This window comes from Nycticebus coucang, chromosome 18 (assembly GCF_027406575.1).
Source record: "Nycticebus coucang isolate mNycCou1 chromosome 18, mNycCou1.pri, whole genome shotgun sequence".
Taxonomy (NCBI): Eukaryota; Metazoa; Chordata; class Mammalia; order Primates; family Lorisidae; genus Nycticebus; species Nycticebus coucang.
In genome coordinates, this window is record NC_069797.1 from 77134906 (window position 1) to 77154910 (window position 20005).

Here is a 20005-nt window from a genome sequence, read left to right on the forward strand (position 1 = left end):
TGCGAGAAGCTGCCTACCCCTCGGGCTGCTCAGGGTCTCCCTCCCGCTCCTTCCCCTGGCCTTTCTCCGAGCCTCCCTCCCCACCAGCCTCAGCCGGTACTCACGCTCCGTAAGTCGGGATGGGGGGCGGGGGCGGTGCAGCCCGAAACGTGTTATACACGGCCCGGCCCCGGCCCCGCAGGTGCGCGCCCCGGTAGGCAACGGCTGTGCCGGTGGTGGGGTAGGGGAACCCGGTCACTGCGGGAAAGGGGGCCGCGATGAGAGAGAAGGCGTGGGGAGGGCGGGAGGCGGCGGGAGAGCAGGCTTGGCCTGGCAGCCCCCACGGGGCCTGCCTCCCTCCAGTCCCGTCTTTACCTGCATAGAATTCCGGCCCGTAGACTGCGCCAACAACGGGGTTTAATTTCCAGCCTAGAACAGAAGCAGAGACCTGGTCACCCGCTTCCTCCACCTTGCTCTACTCCTGGGAACCCCAGAGTCACCGGCCCAGTTGTGCACGCTGGGCTCCCTCTGTGCCCTGAACACAGGGGCCAGTTCCCTGCCAGCCCACCCATCTGCTTCTCCTCTTGGATTCTGAACAAATTGTGGACCTCCAGCCTGCCCCTGGGTACCTTGCCCCAGGGCATCAGCCTAGGGTGTGCAGTTCACAGAAGAGAATTAGGAAGGAACGGGGAACAAGTTATGTGACCCCCGGGGCTACAGCTGAGATGGGGGACTCTCATGTGCATAGCCTCAGCACAGCCCATCTTCAGTCTGTCTCAGCCTCCTGTTGTGGCTCTGGGGACGCCCTCTTCCCAGTGCCAGTCCTGCTCAGCTTTCCGCCTGTCCCCATCTTTCCCCAAAGCAGGGTGTGGAACCGGGCAAGAGCCTTTGGATTGGGGGTGATGCTAACGACGGTGGCTAGTACTCCCTGAGCACTTTACATGTGCCCCACGTGTGGCTCCAAACCCATGGTGCCCATTGCCACCTGAGGTGGGCATCACACACTCCCTAGCTTGCAGATGAAGGAATGGAGGCCTGGAGAGGCACAAGGACCTCGTGTTGCCCAGTGCTGAGTGGCAGAGTCAGATCTGAACCTGCAGCCCTGAGTCCTGGCCACTCCCTGGTCCCAAGCTGAAACTTGTACTCCAGCCCCTTCCTTCCTGCAGGGGGGCAGGTGTTTCTCTCCCGCTGGGAGCCAGGAGCAGGAGCCTCTAGACCTGCTTCCTCCAAGGCTTAGAGTGCATTCAGACAGGGTGAGGTCCCTCACCCCTCTCCAGCTTACCCAGGTCCTGTCTTTGCAGCACGCTCTGCAGACCCAGTGCCTTGTCCCTCTGCACTGTGTGAGGAGGGACAGAAGGGACCTGAGCCCACTGGCCAGCTGATGGGTGCTTGTGGAGAGGATGGCAGTGTGTACAGAGCCCACCTTCCCCGCCTTTCATCCTTGCAGCTCTTCTGGGTCCATTCTGGATGAGTGAGACTTGGAGATGGAACTTCTCTTTCAGATGGCCCTAGGCACCTTGACCTGTCCATTCTGGCTTCCTGGGTGCCCCACCTGTCTCTGCTGGCCCCTTATGACACAGGCAACCTGAGATCCCCTAGTTGGCCCCAGTGTTTCTGCTGCAAAGAGTTAACACCTGCTTAAACCCAGTGAGCTTGTTTTCTACGGTGGACCTCATTCTTCCACTGATGCATTTTGGAGCATTCAGGAGTACTAAAGCCAGGTCACGCTGCACTCACAGACTGTCAGAAACCCTGTGACGGCTTCAGGATCAACTTGCAGAGAACCCAGAGCCATCCCACTGTGGCACTTGCTGCAAAGGTGGGCAGAATCTGTCTCCCCATCTTCCTGACGTGTAGCCAGCACGGGTTACATGAGCCGCACGAGACAGCACGGCCTGGCTAAATTCCCCTCCCCCAGGCATTCAGCTTGTGGTTCTTGGATGAAGAGTGGGCAGCCAGTTGCAGAGGTTTTGTAGCCCAGGTGGTCACCCATACCCTGTATAAACATCTATTGCTTTTACTTCCTGTGCTAAGTGCCAGATCACAGAATAGTCTCCCCCGGGATGCACTGGGGACAATGGCAAACCCAGAGCACCCCCACATTTAAAAATAATTTGGGATTTGGAGGTCTTCAGAAAAGCAGGGTGGGGGGCATGTTAATCAAGCTGGGCCAGGCTAGAGACCCGCGGGCCCCAGGACCTGATGCAGCCGGGGAGCTGGGAGGGTGGCAGCTGAATCATGCCATCCTCCCTTGGGCTTTCATGCTGGTCACCTGACCGCATGTGTGGCTGATCATTCAGGGACATGAAAGGCTGGGGGTGACTCAGGCTAGAGTCCAGGCTGGCAAGGAGCCTTGGCCTATCTGAGCAGCTTTTAACAGCTTGGAGTGAGGAAGCTGCTCCCCGACAACTCTCGAGAACTAGAAAAGGTCTCTGGCATGTGGCTAGCTTCACGCAAAGCCTGCTTGCCAGCTGGATTAAGACAATGCTGTGGCCACCAGTGGCTCCTCCACCTCTCTCCACAGCCAGCATGTGGCATGAGCAGGTCCATCTTCAAGAACGACGGGCCACCTCCTCTGCATGTGTGTGGCCAGTGCACAGGCTCAGGATTGCGAGGTTTACCTGGGTCTGGACCAGCAGCCTCAGAGCCCTGCCAATGTTTCCAAAGCCCAAGGGACACAGATCTTCTAATCCTGGGCACATCCACTAAATACTCAGCACACTTGGGGAAGCTGTGTGCCAGCCCCTGGGGGTCAATGTCACCACTGCTGTTTTGCAAAAAGACTGGAACTTAGACAGACCTAGAGCTCATTGAAGGCCTCCCTCCCCGAGCCTATGAATGCCATGAGTCAGCCCAGCAGGTCTGGCATAGAATCCTTCAAACAGGAGTCCCTGCAAGAAAATAAGTAATGACCCAGGAAGTCACTGCTGTCCTGCTGTGGCCTGTGGGCGAGGGACACTCTTGGGAAAACCAGACACCCCAGCTCTGTGTTTGGGGTGGGTGCCCCCAGCCTGCCTCCTCCTTCGCCTACTTGCTCTCTTCTGTTGGGGGCAGAGCAGTAGCAGGGGGACTGGGGTGTGCTTGGCAGCGGAAAGGATAGGCTCCAGCAGCCTCCATGGGCGCTGGCCCCTTACCATTGGTGTAGGGGTTCCCTGTCTTCTTGTTGGTCATGACACGGGCTGTGGCATTATTGACCTATCAGGAGAGGAAAAGAGAGAGAGGGTGAGAGACCTTAGCCTTCCAGAAGGCCCAACAGCCACCCCCCTGGCCCCTGGGTATCCAGGCTGTCCCCAAGCTGGTCCCACTCAGCCTCCTCTGTGCACTGTACTGCCTGCCAACCAGCGAGCCTGGGCCCCATAGCTCCTGGCACAGGCTAATGCCTGCTGGGTTTAGGACCCTGCCCAGGTGTCCAGCTTGTGCTTCCCACAAGGCTGTTCCCACCAGCCCAGCCCCAGCTCTCTGGTGACCCAAGAATGCCAGAGAAGCTTGCTGGTGGACTCTCCACAGAGTACTCTGGGACCGGCTGACAGGTCAGGCCCCAAAGCAGTATCTTCTACCCTTTGCCCCCCTTCCCCCATGTGCCTGCTGAAGACCCCCTAGGCATGGGCACCAAGATGGCCACACGAGGACCCCTTCCCCTGAGGCCAGAGTCCTCCATGCTCTGTAAAGCCCAGGGCTCTCAGACCCTCCAGTGTACCAGAGGAGGCAGGGTTGATGGGGGAACCCTGGGCAAGCTCATGAGCCTGTGAGGCTACACAGGGGTCAGCCTGACATGGAGGGGACAGGCCAGTGTGGTAGGGAAGTTGAGAACACAGAGCCAAGGAGAGTCTGGGATGCACTGCCCCCATCCTGTCCAGGGTGTGAGCCCTCAGGCTGCTGCCTGGCCTGGCAATGCTTTCAGAGGTCCCGTGGCTTCCAGAGACCCTCCTCCCAGTCCTTCTGCTCCTGACAGCCTTGGCCACCAGTCTCCTCTCCTGTTTTAGCCACGCCTCAGTTGCCCTCCTGATGGGTGCCCAGCTCCAGATACCAGAGTGGCTGCAGGGGAATGTAGCCCACTCTGGGCCTCTGGGGCCAAGGAAGGGGGAGCAGAGCAGAGGTTGGCTGTTTGGGAAGGATCCCCTGCCTTCCTTTTGCCGCTCTTCTGGAATGAACCCTTCTATTCCCTGGCCACTGTTACCCGCTGCTGAGGGTGCTCCTGCCCAGACAAGGGGAGGGAGTGGGAGACGGTAAGCCAGCGGCAGAGGTGGTAGTGGGGCGTTAATGGCTCCTCAGTGGAGCTAGCTCCCTCCCAACTGGGGGACAGATCGGGCAGGCCATGGGCCTTGCAGCTGCCAAGCCCCAAATATCCTGTACTGGGCCTCCATAGGTGTCTGGTTGGGGACAGTCTCTTCCAGAAAGTGGAAGGAGGAGGCAGAAGTGGGGCAGGACCCATGGGAGAGCCTAAATCCTACACCAGCAGGGGTCACAGGGCACTGGGCTTGGCCTGAAGCCAGTGGCATGGGGGCTCCTTCCACCTGCCCTGGAGGACCCCGGCCGGGTTATGCACAGGCCTGGGAGTGGAGGGCTGAGTGGGCTGGTGGCGGTGTCCTTGGGGCACCCCTGCATAGGGCCTGGCAATGGAGGGCTGGGTGGGCCAGTGGCGGTGTCCTTGGGGCACCCCTGCCACAGCACACTTATCTGAGCACCTCAATTTTCCGTCCCTCCACGATCGTCCCATTCAGCTTCTCCCGGGCTCGGTCAGCATCTGAGCTAGTTTCAAAAGTTACAAACCCAAAACCCTGTGAGCAGAGGAGAAGGACAGACACGAAGAGAGAGACACAGGATGAGAGGGGGAGACGAGGAGGTATGGGTGGGTGGGGGAGACGGGGTGGGCAGGGAGAGAGAGAGAAGGGGCTGAGTCAGGTGAGTTGGAGCAGAGACGCAGGTGGCCCAGAGGTGTGTCCTGGTGCCACCGGCAGGATGCACGGGGGTGGGGGGATGTACGGGCTCCAGGTGGCGGGGCAGCTGCTGGCCCAGTCTAAGCCCAGCCTGAGCTGACCACCTGATACCTCCAAGGGCACAGGCCAAAGCTATGTAAGACGCTGACCTGTCCCGGGGCCCGGCCTACCACCCTAACCCCACCTTGGGGTCCAGTGGAGGCTGAGGCTGGGCTTCAGGACTTCGGGGGGGCAGCCCATCCACCTTCACCCCTGGAGCCCAGGGTGGTGGGTCTTGCCTTCCTGAGGGGGCACGAGGCTCATCTTTGCTGGGCACCTCCCTGGCCTGCCCTCCCTGAAGCCCCTCTCCCAGCCTCCGGGCCAACTCCTTGGGCAGGCCGGCAGCCCCTGGGGCGAACAGTTGAGTGGGGTGGGGACTCAGGTCCAGGGGCCAGGGCTCTGGGGTGCAGGCAAGAGGTCCTGGCAGCTCAGAGAGAAAAAGCAGCGGTGGCAGCAACAACACAGACAGCTGGGGCAGGGCGGGGGTGGGCGGGGGCGGAAGAGCAGGGAATACAAGCACCCGTGTCGCTCAGGGGTCCTCGGGCGCGAAGCTCTCCAGGAAGGAAACGCACATTTCACACTTTAGCCTGGCGGGACCTACAGCCGGCGCTGTAATGGTGGCAGCCTCCGTGCGGCACCCACCTTGGAGCCCCGCTCGTTAAAAATGATCTCCACGTCTAAAATTTTTCCGAATTGCTGCAGAGACAGAGACAGAGAGGGGGAGGGTGGGGGAGACAGAGAAAGCTGGGTTAAGACTGTTGGCCTGGCTGCCGCCTCCACTCTGGAGATGCTGCGTCTGTCCTCTGCCCCAGGGACACCCTCCCTGCTCCTGCTGAGGGAGAGAAGCCCCTGGGTAGCACAGAGAAGAGAACAGTCCTCCCCACCTCCTCTGTGCCTCCCTCCTGGGAGAGCTTTCCTGTGGGCACACTGGTTCCACCTGGGGCTAGGGACAAGGAGGATGCAGCATCACCTGTGTCTCTTTCCCTTCTCAGCTGGGGCCTGGCCATAGTGGGGAGGGGACATCCAAGGTATTACAGCCACCCCCAATTCACACTAAAGGGTAAAGGTCTACATCGAGGTGCTTCTCCACAGGAGTGGGGAGGGAAGTGGGTGGACTTAGGTCCTGGAAGGGACAAAGCACATGGAGACAGGACAGCCTGGGGCAAAGGGGGAACTGAGGCAGGAGGAACTGGACCTGGGACCCTCAGACCTCCCTGGGATGGGGTGTGGGGTGCTGGGCAGTGGTGACCTGAACCCAGGCCCCTGTCTGTGCCCTTCCTGCCCCAGCCCTGGTCCTGAGTCCATCCATGCACCTGTGAACCAGGTCCCCTGAAACATGCCCTGAGGTCCCTGGAGCACATCCTGAAGCCTGGGTCCACAATGATGGGGGTTTCCCCTTCACTTCCCAACATCCCTGGAGGTGGGGGAAAAGGGGGCAAATAAGACCCTCCTCTGCCAGTGTCCTGCATGTCCTGTGGGGACCCAGTGAGCACAAGCAACATTGAGAGTATAGGTCAGCCAGACACCATAATGTCAGCTGTTTTAGGGGGCCCCAGACTCAAAGAGGCTTGGCAGCTTGCCCAGGCCCCAGGGTCAAGAGGGGATAGAGTCCTCGTCCGATGATTCCAAACTGTGCCAGCCCCTCAGTTGAATGTAAGCTCCAAGCCCAATGAGGCCTGGCCCCTTAGATGGGGAGGGGACTTCTGGGGACCACATCAGGGGTGGATGCTGAGACTTGTCCACACTGTGCTGCTTCTGGCATTAGGGGAGTGCTGGGGTCAAGGGCCAGAGGCTGACCAGCAGTGGGCATGGAGGTGGGGCAGTCACAGCAGTAGCTGGAGGAGAGTTTGGGGTGAGGGAGAAACACGCCAGGCCACATGGTCCTCTGTGGCTGTGTCGCCTGGCACTGCCTGCTCTCCTCCCCAAGCAGCAGCACAGGCTGTGTGGCCTCAGCACTGCTGGGTGTTTAAGTTTAGGGATAGAATGCGGCAACCCCAGGACTCAAGGGCAGCCCTGCATGCTCTCACAACCATGCTGCCCCTGGCTGACATGAAACACTGAAATCTAGGAAGAGACCCTGAGACCCCTGCAGGGACTTGCCTTGAGCCTGCCTCCTATCAATTGCACCTTTTGGGGCTGTCCCACCTGGGAGCCTGAGTGCCCAGACTTCAGGTGCCTGGCGGGGTGTGGGGGTTGAGTCTGGGGCCACTGCTCCGGGAGGCTGCACTGCCTCTCCAGAGCCCTACCACCTACTGGTGGTAGGAGTCAGAGGTGAGACCAGAAGAGTCACGACCAGCCTGGTTTGGGGGCCCCGGGGAGTCTGTGAAGTCCCTGAGCACAGCTGTACCAGGATGAGGGGCAGGTTCTGGCCAGGGAACAGGGGGGTGGAGTTCCAGGGACAGCTATGGCAGACCCCTCAGCCCTGAGTAGAGGCCTCCCTCCTCCACTGCCTGCAAGGTCAGGTCAGAGTGGAAAGGGCCCAGCAGCCTTGGTATAGTGGGGTCTTTTGGGGTGGGTGCTGGGAGTTGTCGCCCTGGACTGCTTCTGGTGTGAGGGGAGTGCCGGGTCAGGCAGGGGTCAGAGGCTGCCCAGCCCTGGAGCAGGTGTGGGCAGACAGGCAGATGCTGTGGGGCACAGCTCTGAGGGTGGGCTGCGTGCAGAGAGCAGGACGAGGGGCCCGCACACACTCACCCCGAACATTTGCCGCAGGTCGGGGTCCCTGAACCGGAAGGGGATGTTGGAGACGTGCAGCCGCTTGGGCTGCTGCTTCTCTGTGGGGTCGGAGGAGTGCAGTGGCTGGCTGTCCGTCTGTGCCGCCTCGTCTGCCTGCTGCGGGGAGAGGACCTGGCTGAGAGGCTGCCAAGAGAGCCTTGGGCTCTGCCGGTCCCCTCTGCCAGAGGGACCCCCAGGCTGGGATCTTCCAACAGCCCAGAGGCACTCAACCCAAGCTGCCAGGTCCAAGCCTTTGCCTGGACTGTGAGGCCACCTCCCTCTTGCCATCACTGTGCGAGGCCTTCTGGCCCAGTCTGCTCTCCACTCCTTCAGCTCAGGCCTGTCCAGAGCCTGGTGATCTCTCAGCCCCATCCACTACCAACATTCCAGGAGGTTCTGGGGGTGCATGGGCCATTCTGGCTCTCAGGGCCTGATGGTACAGTGGAGATGGATTTCAGATATGGGCACACATATCTCCAGGGAGCTGGCCCTCTGCTGTGCCCTCACCAGCTCCTGCTGCTGCCACTCAGATTTGGGGGTCACCTCTAGGAACCTCTTCCAAGGCATAGGCAGCAAGTTCAGTCCTTCATTTAGACCAAATGCGGGTGGGCAGGTGGACTCAGAGAGACTTGGGTTTCAGGATGCAAAGCTGCCCACATGGGACCTCCCAGCCCCAGCTCCCTGTGGGAAGTGGTCCAGGACGGCGCCACAAGGCAGAGTGGCATGGTGCATGAGAGACTTTTTCTACACGGACTTCTCCCATAGGCGGGTCACTAGCGCACAGCCAGGCTGGTCTTGAGCCTGACTTAGTCTTGGCTGTATGTACAGAAACGAAGGCAGACTGGGCACCCCACCTCAGGGCCCTCACAGTCTAGTCGTGGGAGCACCCAAAACACAGATGCCACCTGCAGCTTGCTCTCCTGCTCAGCCTGTCTCAAGGAGGCACAGGAGTGCTGGTGTCCAGAGAGGCTCTCAGTGGTGGCAGACAGGCTGGTGGGTGGATGCCCAGGTCCCACCTGGGTGTCCTTGGAGGGCGTGCTCACTGTATCCACTTCCTCCAGTGGGGTCTTGGGCCTGGCTGCCCGTGAGGACGATGGGCAGTGTATGGACTTGTCATCAGGTTCCTTTGCTTTCCTGCTCCATTCATTCCCTGCTGCCCCTCGGGGTCATGGTTAGATCACCTCCCAAATATAATACTTGTACTTGAGTGCCTGTCTCTGGGTCTGCTTCTGGTATGAGAGGCAGCATACGGTCTGAGGGGTCTTGGCTCCAGCCAACCTGGAGCAGCAGTGCAGGAGGATGGGGGCCCGCTTGGAAACTCTGGTGTGCTGTGCTCTCCCATGTGGCCCACAGAGAACAGCAGCTGGTGGGGATTTGAGGCCCCTGTGGGCTGCTGCCATGGAGCCCCAGGAGGTGCCTGACTGCCTGAGCTAGGAGGATCAGGGTGAGTATCCATTACTGCTGATCAAAGGAGTGCTGATGGGCACAAGTCTCTCATAGTTGGGATGGAGTGGGGTGGCCGAGGTCCCATGACTGAGGCCTCGCCCTACAGTGGAGAACACGGAGCCCCGAGGGGCGGAGCTCACCCAAGGCCAGTCGGCTGCTACATGGCCACATTGTCCCTGGACTCCCGTCTGAGCGGCTCTTGGCTCTCTCTGCCCCCTCAATGGCCATCTTGGTCATTCTTTCTGGAAGCACAGGCCACTTTTCTGCCCTCCCGTGTCGGTCAGGGGGGCCTCTGACTAGGCTCCTGGGCAACAAGTGCCCTCAGGTGACCAGAAGGGAAGTCACCCTTTCCTGGGCTGCTGAGGAGGTGGAGGATACGACTTGCTCCCCGTCCCAGCCTCTTCCCTGGTGGTGGCACCAGAACTCAGGCAGGCAGCTGAGAGTGGCCTGTCCTGCTCCAGGGTCCCTTAGGTGCAGCTCTGCTTTCCTGCCCAGAAGGCATGGGGGGTGTGGCCCCAGGGCCCACCTGAGGGCACACCTCCCAGATCCTACATATGCTTGGCTCAACTCTGATGAGTGCACGTCTCTGACCCCTCTGTGTCCCCAAGGCCCTCGACTGGGCCATTGCTCCTGGGGGTTCCCCAAGTGCCCCCCAAGGAGCCCATCAGTGGGGCTCTGGCAAGGCCAGGAGGTGGACAACAGGTCTCCAGAGACTCTTGGTCTGGCCTCCGTCAGGTCCCACTAGTGACAGGTCACATGGGCACCTGACTCTACAGGGCCACATGGGGGTTGACACCAGTTTCCAAGTTCTGCGGTGTCCTCGTTGGTCCCCATCTTTCTTGCAGAAAGCAAACCTGTGTTAGGCATCTAGAGGGATTGACCTCAGCCCTGAATCAAGGTAAAACTGCCCAGGCAGCTGCCCCTGACAGAGGCTGGAGCCCTCCTCTGGCTCCCAGAGGTGGGGCTCTTTCCTTTTAGGTGCAATCTGTGCAGTGGTCAGGGAGGGCATGGTGGCCCTATCGATTCCCCTTTCAGTGCATTGCACACCCCCACGCCCTTAGCTGCTCCTGGGTACTGATGACTGAATCGCCCGGGATTCAGAATCCAGCCTGGATGGGGCCATGCAATGCTAGCCTCGCACCAGCAGAGGACAGTGGTCAGCATAGCCAGGCGGTGGGACAGTGGGACAGCCGAGTCCTACCCAGTGGGCCCAGGCACCTTACCCAGGCTGGGGGAGAAAGGCAAAGGCAGAGGTGGGCTCAGGCCCCCTTATACCATCCCAAAGGCCCTAAAAGTGTGTATCTGAGGGTGAGGCAGCAGAAATGGGGCAATGGGCATGTGGGGTGAGCCATGGGGGTTCAGGGCCACAGGAAGGAGGGAACCCCTTGGCCCTACCCTGGCCCCCAGCTTAGCTGGCAACAGAGGCAGACCCAAGGGTCTAATGACCGTGAAATTACAAGTGGTGGTGAGAAAGCCCAGAGTGTAAATGACTGCACACTGGTGGACCCTGAGGGTGGCAGAGGCCTTCCTGCGATTTGTCACAGTGGTCTGGGCAGCTGCCGCCACCCTCCTGCCTTCCTCAGGGCCTTTCCCCCTCCCTTTTAAAAAGAAGTCTTTGCTTCCAGGTCTCAAGTGCAGGGAAGAAGCGGACACCAGTGCCTCTCCCGACCCAACCTGCTGGTCTTGGTGGCTCTGCTTCTGAGTCCTGGCCCAGCCATTACGGGCCCTCCTCCCCATTCAAGGCCAGGAGGCAGCTCCTGGTGGGCTATGGGCAGGTGTCACCTAGCACCCCCACCCCAGGAGCCTGAATACCCTTTTGCCTGGGCCTCCCCAAGCTCCGCACAGACAGGCCGAGAGTCAGCCCTGGGCAGGGGACAGTGGTCCAGGCAGACCCTGGGAAGCAGGCAGGACCTGATGGCCCTGTTGCTGGGACACAGCCAAGCTTTGCTGATGGGACACAAGGTGGACTGGCTCTTGGGAATCTTTCTGCAGCTCCATGTCACCCCCATTCTTCCAAAGACCTTCTGGGCACTCATGCACTGACCTGGCCATCTGCCATGATGGCCCACATGGCCAAGCCCCCTATGGGCGGCCAGTCAGCCTTGGAGAGGGGTCCTCTGAATGTGACCTTATGCCATCCGTTGGGTGTGTCTTCTTCAGAGCCCAGGGATGCTGGGCAGCCACTGCTGTGTCAGGGGTGTGGGCTCCCACTTGGGCTTGGCGTGAATGACACATGATTCCAAGCACCTGCCAGCCACTGTATTTGTGGCATGGTGGCTGACCAATTCATCACCTGCTCCTACCCCGCCAGCTGGGCAGCATTATGGCTGAGTCTCACCCCGGTGTTGGTGGGGGGCTGATGGCCCTTCTCACCTGCCTTTCACATGCCATGCTCCAACCACGGCCCAGCCCTTGCCATCCCTTAAGGTCCAAGAGCCAAGAACATGGGAACCAAAGTTTGAAGCTCCTAGTGAAGGAATGAGGCAGGTAGGACGTAGGGTCCCAGGCTACTGGCGACGTGACTGGAGAGAGTGAAGAGTTCTGAGAGGAGGCTCCAGCTGGACAGATGGTGGAGAGGGCAGAGGGCTAATGCTGGTGTTGTGGGTCACTGAACAGAGAGCGCTCAGGGGAACTGGGGGTCGGAATCTGAGCCAGCCATGAAGCCAGAGGTGGCACAGCCCAGATTTCCAGCCAACAGTGGGGAAATGGCCCATCAGGTCCTCGTGGGGGACCCTCTGGCAGGTGGAGGACCCATGTGGCCTTGAGGTGGACAGACATGCATGTGCCACCTCCACCAGCTTGGGAAACACTGGCCCTGCCACCTGTCTCCCTCCACCTGGCGAAGCCTCTGCAGTGGCCCTTTGTACGCTGTTCCAGCATTTTCTAACTATACACCAGGCTCTTGGCAGGTGAACTGTCCTCAAGCGCAGGGATGGTGTGACCTCTTGGTGCTGGACCCACGTGACTCTGGGAGAATAAATGCTCCCTGCAGTGCCCCCTCCTGCAAATGCAGACCCTGCAGGTGCTGGAGGAGTGAGGTGGGTCCTCCCTGCTCTGTCCCCAACCCCAATCTCATTCTGTACCCTGTGCTGCCTTTTCTCAGAAGGAAGATGATGCCGTGGTGACAAGAGGTGCAAGGAAAGACATCTACGCGCCAGTGTGCCCAGCCCTCATGGCTTCCTGCCAGCACATCCTTTTCCACCTGGGGGTGAGAGCAATACCCCGGCCCCACTGGGGGTGGTCCCCCATATCTCTGGATGGGAAACGGGGCCTCCTGCACACAGGTAGGAGGCTATTCCAGGCACTGACCGAGGCTGGAAGGTCATCAGGGTCGTCAGGACCCACCCCGGGGGTGTCAAGACCACAGAAGTCAGCAGGAGCCCTGCCTTCTGTGGGAGCCTGAGGCCCAGGCTTTGGGGGGTCAGCCCATCGTGATGGACCAGGGGTTACTCAGTGCCTCTCTCTCTTCTCAGGGTCAGCTGTGCATCTGTCACTCAAGGAGGCTTTGGGCATCTTGCCTGAGCAGTGGAGGTGTCCGGAAAGGCCCAGAAGTAGCCAGAAGCCTCCTGAGGGGGGAGGAGAAGAGGCCTGCTGGTCCCAGAAATTCCAGGAAAGCCTGTCCTGAGCTGGAGCCCAGTGCACTCGTCTTTGGGGTGGGAGTGAGGACAGGCTTCCATCCAGACCACCAGCCCCAGATCTCAGGGACAGACAGGTCGCCTGTGTCAACCAGGGGCCGGGACAGGCAGCTGCCTTCCAGAGACTGGCTTCGTGGCAGCTCTCTGCAGGACGGTTGAAGTGGGAGCCGTCCCACCACTCAGAGGCCCCTCCAGTCTGGCCATGTTGTCCTTCAGGGCAGCCCATGCACTCAGGGACAGGGCAGGAAGACTCCACAGAGGGCTGCACACACTGACCTGGTGCTGCCGTGGATCCCAGACCCTCTGGTGGAGGCATCCTGGGGGGGGCGTTGGGGACCCACGAGAAGATGCTCTCACCCAGGAGGCCTGGACCAGAGCACTGAGCCTATCCTACTTACCACCCCATACCTCTTGATCCTAACACCAGGCTGCTCAGGGAAGGGCCAAGGGGAGGCTGGAATGAGCTGAAAGAGCTCAGCAGCTGCTGATGTCCACACAGGACGAGGTGACGCTGATGTGGCAGCCTTCGGCTGTGAGTGCTGGGCAGCCTTGTGAGGAGGCTCAGAACGCTTTCTCCAGCTCCCTGCCAAGCTGGGAGGCTGTGCTTGAATAAACACTCCAGGTCAGGGAGCTCAGACCCTCAGGGCAGCCCGGGTCTTTGTGAGAGCTCTGGAGCTCCTGAGGTCTTCCTGCAACTGCCCACCCGGTAACTCCCACCTGCATCCCTGCATGAGGCCCAGGCTCACGGAATAACTGTCTCTCTTCCTGTCCCTGCAACCTCAACCCTGACCCTCTGCAGGACCTGAGAAATCTAGCCAGAAGAAGGGAAGGTCAAGGCTGCCTGCCCATCCCTGGCTCTGGTGTTCTCTGCCCAGCACTCTCCTCTGGAGGCCCTGGGGGCTGGCCACTGGAGCAGCGACAGCCTCGCCCACTTAGTCCAGACATTCCCGTCTGGATGTGGCAGTGGCCTGTGCAGCGGTGCTGCTCACTCTGGGCCTCCCCCCACCCGGGGACTCTCTCAGGCTTCCAGACAAGCTGCCCCTTCTGTCCTCGATTGGTGGGAGCCAGGACAGGGCTGGGTGACTTCCTCTCTACTCCCCAGGCACATTCAGTGTTGGGTTCAGAGGTGCTATATGAAGCCGCAGCTGGTGGCCCCAGGGTGTCTAGGAGGCCTGGTTTCTTTGCTCGGTTACTAGCTATGGGTCCCCACTCTGTGTCATTTGTGACTGACTATACCTCGTCTCCTACGTTTTCTAGGACAAGCCCCCGTGGCTCACCCTGAGAGACTCTGCTTTGTTCCTGGGGAGGCTGCCAGAGATTTGACCAGACAAGCCTCGTCTGCTGTGGTCCATCAGAGAGACAACGTGTGGTCACTCTGCTAGGACTTGCTTACAGTGAACCTGCTCTGGCTCCTGGGATCAGCTGTCTCTTCTGAGCATACACAGGTCATGGGTGTGGTGAATCAGACTCAGAGCGGCCCAGGAAGTATGGTTGGACCCCTGTCTCTACCACCCCGTGGGCCTGGCCTTGTGTGGCCTGCCACCACGGGAACCCTGGGGGTAGGCAGGGGATATTCTGTATGAGGGTGCTGGGGGATGGAAGTGCTGATGGCCTGGGGCTGACAGGGTTGGACAGTGCTCCCAGCCTGGAGGAAGGGCAGCGACTGGGCCCCAGATGATGGGCAGCTGGGTGGGCACTCTCCTCAGATAGCTTAGGTGATGCTGGAGGGAGTCCCTGCCCATGCACGGGGTGGGGGAGAATATTTGGATCCGTGGAGCATCCTTCGAGCCAGGGCTGGGGGAAGGCTAAGGGAACAGTTCAGAGGGGCACCTCAGGGGGAGGCTGCCACAGTGGTCCCGGGCAGTGTGGAGTGTGCTGGCCTCCCACCTGACCTCCCAGAGCAGGGGTGTGGGGGGGAACACAGGGTATGATGGAGAGGGCCAGGGAGCTCTGGGGATGGGATAGGGGAGCCATTCCAGGGTGGTCACTCCTTGCCAACTCCCTGTGCTCTCAGGAAACCAGAGAAGTGCCGAGCTCAGCACTTGCGCCTGGGAGCTGCATTACAACCACATAATTGAAACGATCTGATTGGACGGTAGCCAGGCAGGTAGATTACAAGTGATTAGGGGCGACAGGAGGCCCTGCAACTGAGCTGGCGGCAGGCAGGGCCTCAGACACAGGCTCTGCCTCTGGCCTGTGAGGACACGCTTTCCCAGATGAGGTGAGCGTCTGCCTGAAGCTGTAGGGGCAGCTGCTCCCCCACCCCTGGGTGCCCAGTGGTTCCCCTGTGGCTGCCGTTCATCACATGGGTCTCTGGGTTGGAGGACAAGGGCTCCAGGGTGGGGCTGGAAGCACCTTTGCTGCATCATCCCTTTTTTTTCTGAGCACACTCAGGTCACCCTAGACTAGGAGTCCTCTAGGAGGCCTCTCCACATAGAGGCCCCTCCCAGGCTCCCGGCTGTTTGGCTCCCCACCTGCCCTCCAGGGCTGCCACTAGATGGGCACCCCTCCCTGAAATTCCTAGGCCCTGAGGGGGCCCCTTACCGGCACTGTCTGGGTCCCGGTGATGGGCTGTGTGCTGGCCTCGGTGCCCGGCTGCTCGGGGTGGGTCTGGGCTGATGTGTACAGGGTCATGCCGTGCTCCGGGGGCACCGGGGTCTGGCCCGGGTAGTCCTGTGTGGGGTGCGGTGGGGGCGGGGCATACTCGGTGGGGATGCCATTCTGTGGTGGAGGGGCATACTGGGCAGGGGGGTAGGGCTGGGCCATCGCTTCAGGCGGAGCCGTGGCGTCCTGGTCGCTCTGTGGAAGGAGAGAGCAAGTCCTGGTTAGCATCTTGGCCCTCCCCAGACTCCGAGAGGAACTGTGGCTTTTGGCCAGGCAGGTTTTGCGGAAGTCTCTGTGGTATGGGTGCCCTGCGCTTAGCACCCTCTGGGCCCCCCGACACAGGGCCAGGGCATAGATCACAGCGCAGCGTGGGGGAGCTGGATCAGATGCCGTCTACTCAGATCTGTCAGACCGGGGCAGAGAACTTAAGGCTTTTTTCCTTAACCTACTTAATTTTTAGAAGTGAATCATCTTCTTTTGAGGTAACAGGAGACTCACATGCAGTTGTAGGAGTAATACAGGGATCCCTGGGCCTTCCACCTGGGAGCCCCACAGTGACATCTCTGGGACACTGGCACCAGTCCAGTCAGGACAGGGGATGTTCCCCAGCATGAAGGCGGTAACAGCTCTGCTGCTGCCAGTTCCGGGATCCTGCACTGTCTCTGGTGGCCCCTGTCCCACCCCTAGACACTTCTATAAACAGTCTCTTTGAAAATAACTCTCCTCTGATTGTCCTGGAGTGGGTGAGCCCCAGTTCCAATCCTAACAACATGATGTAGGATAATGGGAGCTGGTCCTGCCAGAAGTGGCTCTGTGGCAGACAGGGCCTGACAGCTAACTGTCCTAGCCCTCATGGCTTCCCCTCAGCTCCTATGGCCTGAACGGATGGCCCATGGTGCTGGGTGAAGGGCCAGAAGGAAAGCGCCGGGTGGGAGGAGCCCTGAGGTCTCCGCTCACATCCCTGTTCCAGTGTGGTTTCTGCCTGTGCTCCTCGGCCAACATGCTCCCCGTCCTGCCTGGGTGAGCTCCCTGCAGCCTGCATGTGGCTGATGCTGGCAGAATGCATGGGGAGTGGGGTGCTGGGGGCAGGCAGGAAAGCCGAGTCTGCCAGCCCCTCCTGTGGTGCAGCCTGGCCACTTTCCCTGTGCACAGTCCCCTGCTAGCTCCGGCTGCTCTCACCCTCCAGGACAATTAAGATAATTGCCCTCAGGCGCCCAGTCCTTTTGGGAGGGCGCCATGTGCCCAGAGGCTGCAGGCTGCCAGGACAGGAGCCGGGCACTGGGCCATTTCCCTACCACCTCTGGGCAAATCCAGCTTCCAGGCAAGAAAGAAAAGGGGGTGAGGTGGGATAGCAGGCCCCATCGGCCACACTGTCAGGTGCGTCATCAGCCTGTGCCACCTGCCAGCTCTCCTGCCTGCCCTGGGAGGGAAGTCCACCCATCTGCTGCCGAGGAGGTGGCCCCAGCTCTCCTGGCCACCCCAAATGTAATCCTCCCAGCATCCTGAAGAGGTAATGCTGTGACCGAGTCTCATAGAAGGGACACTGCCAGTGGCTATGTGGTCAGGGAGCAGGGAAGCCCCCAGGCCACCTAAGGACAGAGATGCTCCAAAGTCTTCCTGGCCATGTCGGCTACTTTTGTGGTGTGTATGAGGTTGGAATTCAGCTATGTAGAGGGTAGATGGGAGGAAGGGGCTCAAAACTGGGTCTTGGGGCTGGGCCTTGGGGCTGCCCCTGGCAAATGTCCCCGTGATGGGGACCAGGACAGGATGGACAGATGTCAACTTTCTATTCCTGGCACAGAGGTGAAACCAGAGACCTGTCACCCTCATCTCTGGCTGCAATCTGAGCAACCCAAATACTCGTTCAACCTGACGACAGGTGAGCGCAGAGACGCCAACTTAGCCCGCCTGGCAGACCCTCTGCTGCACCCTCCCTGACAGCACCCTGGCCTCTGCTCAGACAAGTCTGGTGACAGGCGCTCACTACCAACAAGAGGGCTGTTCTGTCAGTCTGGGAACTGCCTGCCACTCTTCAAGCTGAACTCTGCCTACTGGAAACTTCCACCCAGCACCGGGCCCTGCACGTGGCTTACAGCCTCGTCCATGGCAGGCTGGCCCTCTGAGGATGCAGAGTCTGTGACCATGTTGACTGCCTGGCTTGCCCTTCTGCACAGCTCCAGGAATGATGAGCTCGGCTCAGCCCCACCTCACAGGCAAACACTCCCAGGCAAGCGGCTCCAGTGGGATCCAAACCCAGGCTGGGCTTAAAAATCATCACCTGACTTCCCAGACTGGCAGTGGTGTGTGCCTACGTGGTGCCCTTGGGGGCTGAGAGCTGCCTCACTTCCCCATGCCCATGAGCGGAAAGGGAGGCTCACGGCCCTGCCTGCCCAGGGTGGCAGCTGAAGAGCAGGTGGACGTAGTGTCCCCAGGACGGCAGGAGCCCAAGGCTGACACGGAAGGGAAGGAAAGAGTCCAGAGGAAGAGGAGTGACCAGAGACAAAGGGTCACTGGATGATGCATTTGCTCTGGCTGTCTTGAAGGCGATGCTCCTATTTTCTTTTCTCTAATGAGCACATCACAGGACTATGAAGTTTGGAGGGGAAAAGAAAAGGAATGAAGATGACGGTGGAAAGGATGATGCTGTCAAGGGAAGAGCGTCCACTCCCGCCACCCTGTGAGCCCCACGCCAGGCCTGCTCATGCATACTCCTGCTGCCTGTCTATGGCAGGGTCTGGTTTGGTTCTTTGGTGACGAGCTGCTGTGACTGGCAGGGCCCTGGGCAGGACCAGTGTGACATGTCTGAGCATCTCCAAGGAGGGAGCAGCCTGCCCTGCCCCCAGACCTGTGAGCACTGACCCCAGAGGGCTGCAGCGGACAGGGGTCTCATGGAGCACTGACCCCAGAGGGCTGCAGCGGACAGGGATCTCATGTGAGCACTGACCCCAGAGGGCTGCAGCAGACAGGGGTCTCAACAGCTATTCTGCCCACTTGTCTGGGAGGAGGGGCACCCAGGGAGCTGGGTTTGCCTCATCACGCTGCTGGCAGGTGCAGGAGGACCAGTGCTCTTTACGTCTACACCACCAGGAGTGAGCCATGGTGTGCCAACCCGTTCAGAAGGCAGTGTATCACGTGACTTGGGCCTGGTTCCAGACACCCGGGGCACACTGCCAGCAGAGCTCTGTCCTCAGGGGCAGACTCCTGGGCAGGCCCCTCGGACATTAACTAAACTGGAGATGCAAGTTCGGAGCTCAGCTCATTAGCCCCTGGTAGCAGGGGCTGGGCAGTCCTGAGGACATTGCACTTGCTCTGGGGGGGTCATGGGGGCCCCCATCGTGTGCAGGGGAGAGGAGCTCTGTTTTTCCAGGAGCACCAACACAGGAGAAAACTGTCACGAGAGGCTTTTTGATGACCTGCAGAGCTCCCCAAAGCAGGTTCCTCCAGGTGCTTTGTGGATCCTGGATCTGGCGGGACTGCCCCCATGCAGGGCGCTGGCAGAGGAGCAGACAGGAGGGCCTGGCAGCCACGACCTAGCCACAGCACTGTCCTGTATCAGCTACCCCAAGGCTCAGGGGCCCTGACCCCAAGTTTCGTGGTCAGTGGGGCTGAGAGAGTAAGCCCTTTCCTCCAGGCAGCAGCAGAAGGCCCAGCCAGCCTGAGCAACACTGCAAAACCAAACTGTAGCCAGCAGGAGGTGAGTGAACAAGGCCTGGGTGCCAGGGTTGCCCCACCCCCAGGCTCCTCCCCCACAAACCAGGACGGGCAGCAGGGGGTCCCTGCAGGCCTGCATCCCAGGCCAGAGACTTTGGGGGGTAGCCCTGTTTGAGCAAGGAGGCTGGTACAAATGCCTGGGGGCAGAGTGAGCCTACTATGAGGGTGCCCACCCAAACCTTCCAGAACTGTGGCAGTCAAGGGTGGTGCTCTAACTGGGGAGACCTTGAGCACAGGGTCTGTGCTTCCATCACTGGGTCCCCAGAGGCTGGCACAGCTCAGGCATACAGCAGGAGCTCAGTAAATGTGAGCAATACTGATGGCTGCCGATAGTGGTGGTTATAACAGGAACAGACGCTGGTGAAGCTTACATGAACTACACGCTGGGTTAAGCAACAGAAGTACATTATTTCATGTGATTGGCAGACAATGAATATTGAGCACTGGCATTCTTGACAGAGGGGAGAAACTCAGGGTGTGAAATTATCTGCCCAGGCACACACACGGGGACTCGGCAGACCAGGGATTTGAACCTGAGTTTGGAACCACCTGATGCTGCCTGACAGGAGTGGACTATTATCTAGTTGGGAGTAAGAAGGAAGCATGTCCCCCACCTATGCTGACCCTTCCTGACCCTCAGAGCTCCCACCCTTGTCCCAGCTTCCTGAGTTCATATCAACCCAGCAACCAACAAGGGTTTCCTGTTCCCCATGCCCACCTCTGTGCTGGACACTTTCCCCAGTGTTCCAAGGACACCGTGGCCTCCACAGGAGCTGACAGAGGCCCTCTCCTCAACCCTGTGGGGAGAGGAAGTGGAGTGCTGGTAAATGTTTCTCAACAGGTTTCATGCAGGAAAACCCTGCTTTGTTGGGTTTGCCAATTCCCTTGGTGTAAATACGCCCTGTCACCACTGATTCCCAGCTACCAGCTTAAAGTCGCCAG

At 59.9% G+C, this 20005-nt stretch overlaps 1 protein-coding gene across 10 annotated transcripts in view; it reads right to left on the reverse strand.

The window, feature by feature from the left end:
- RBFOX3 (RNA binding fox-1 homolog 3) overlaps positions 1 to 20005 on the reverse strand; it is a 395158-nt gene that overhangs the window by 6709 nt on the left and 368444 nt on the right. For 7 of the 10 annotated variants that reach the window (XM_053569052.1, XM_053569049.1, XM_053569051.1 and 4 more), the window contains 7 exons: positions 15293 to 15547; positions 7647 to 7784; positions 5598 to 5651; positions 4665 to 4757; positions 3114 to 3174; positions 355 to 408; positions 105 to 237 (listed from right to left, as the gene is read on the reverse strand). In XM_053569052.1, the coding sequence (XP_053425027.1) occupies positions 105 to 237; positions 355 to 408; positions 3114 to 3174; positions 4665 to 4757; positions 5598 to 5651; positions 7647 to 7784; positions 15293 to 15514 (755 nt within the window). In that variant the 5' untranslated portion in view covers positions 15515 to 15547. Of the gene's footprint in view, positions 1 to 104; positions 409 to 3113; positions 3175 to 4664; positions 4758 to 5597; positions 5652 to 7646; positions 7785 to 15292; positions 15548 to 20005 lie in introns of all 10 variants that reach the window. The other 3 variants (XM_053569056.1, XM_053569046.1, XM_053569047.1) reach the window with 2 other exon arrangements.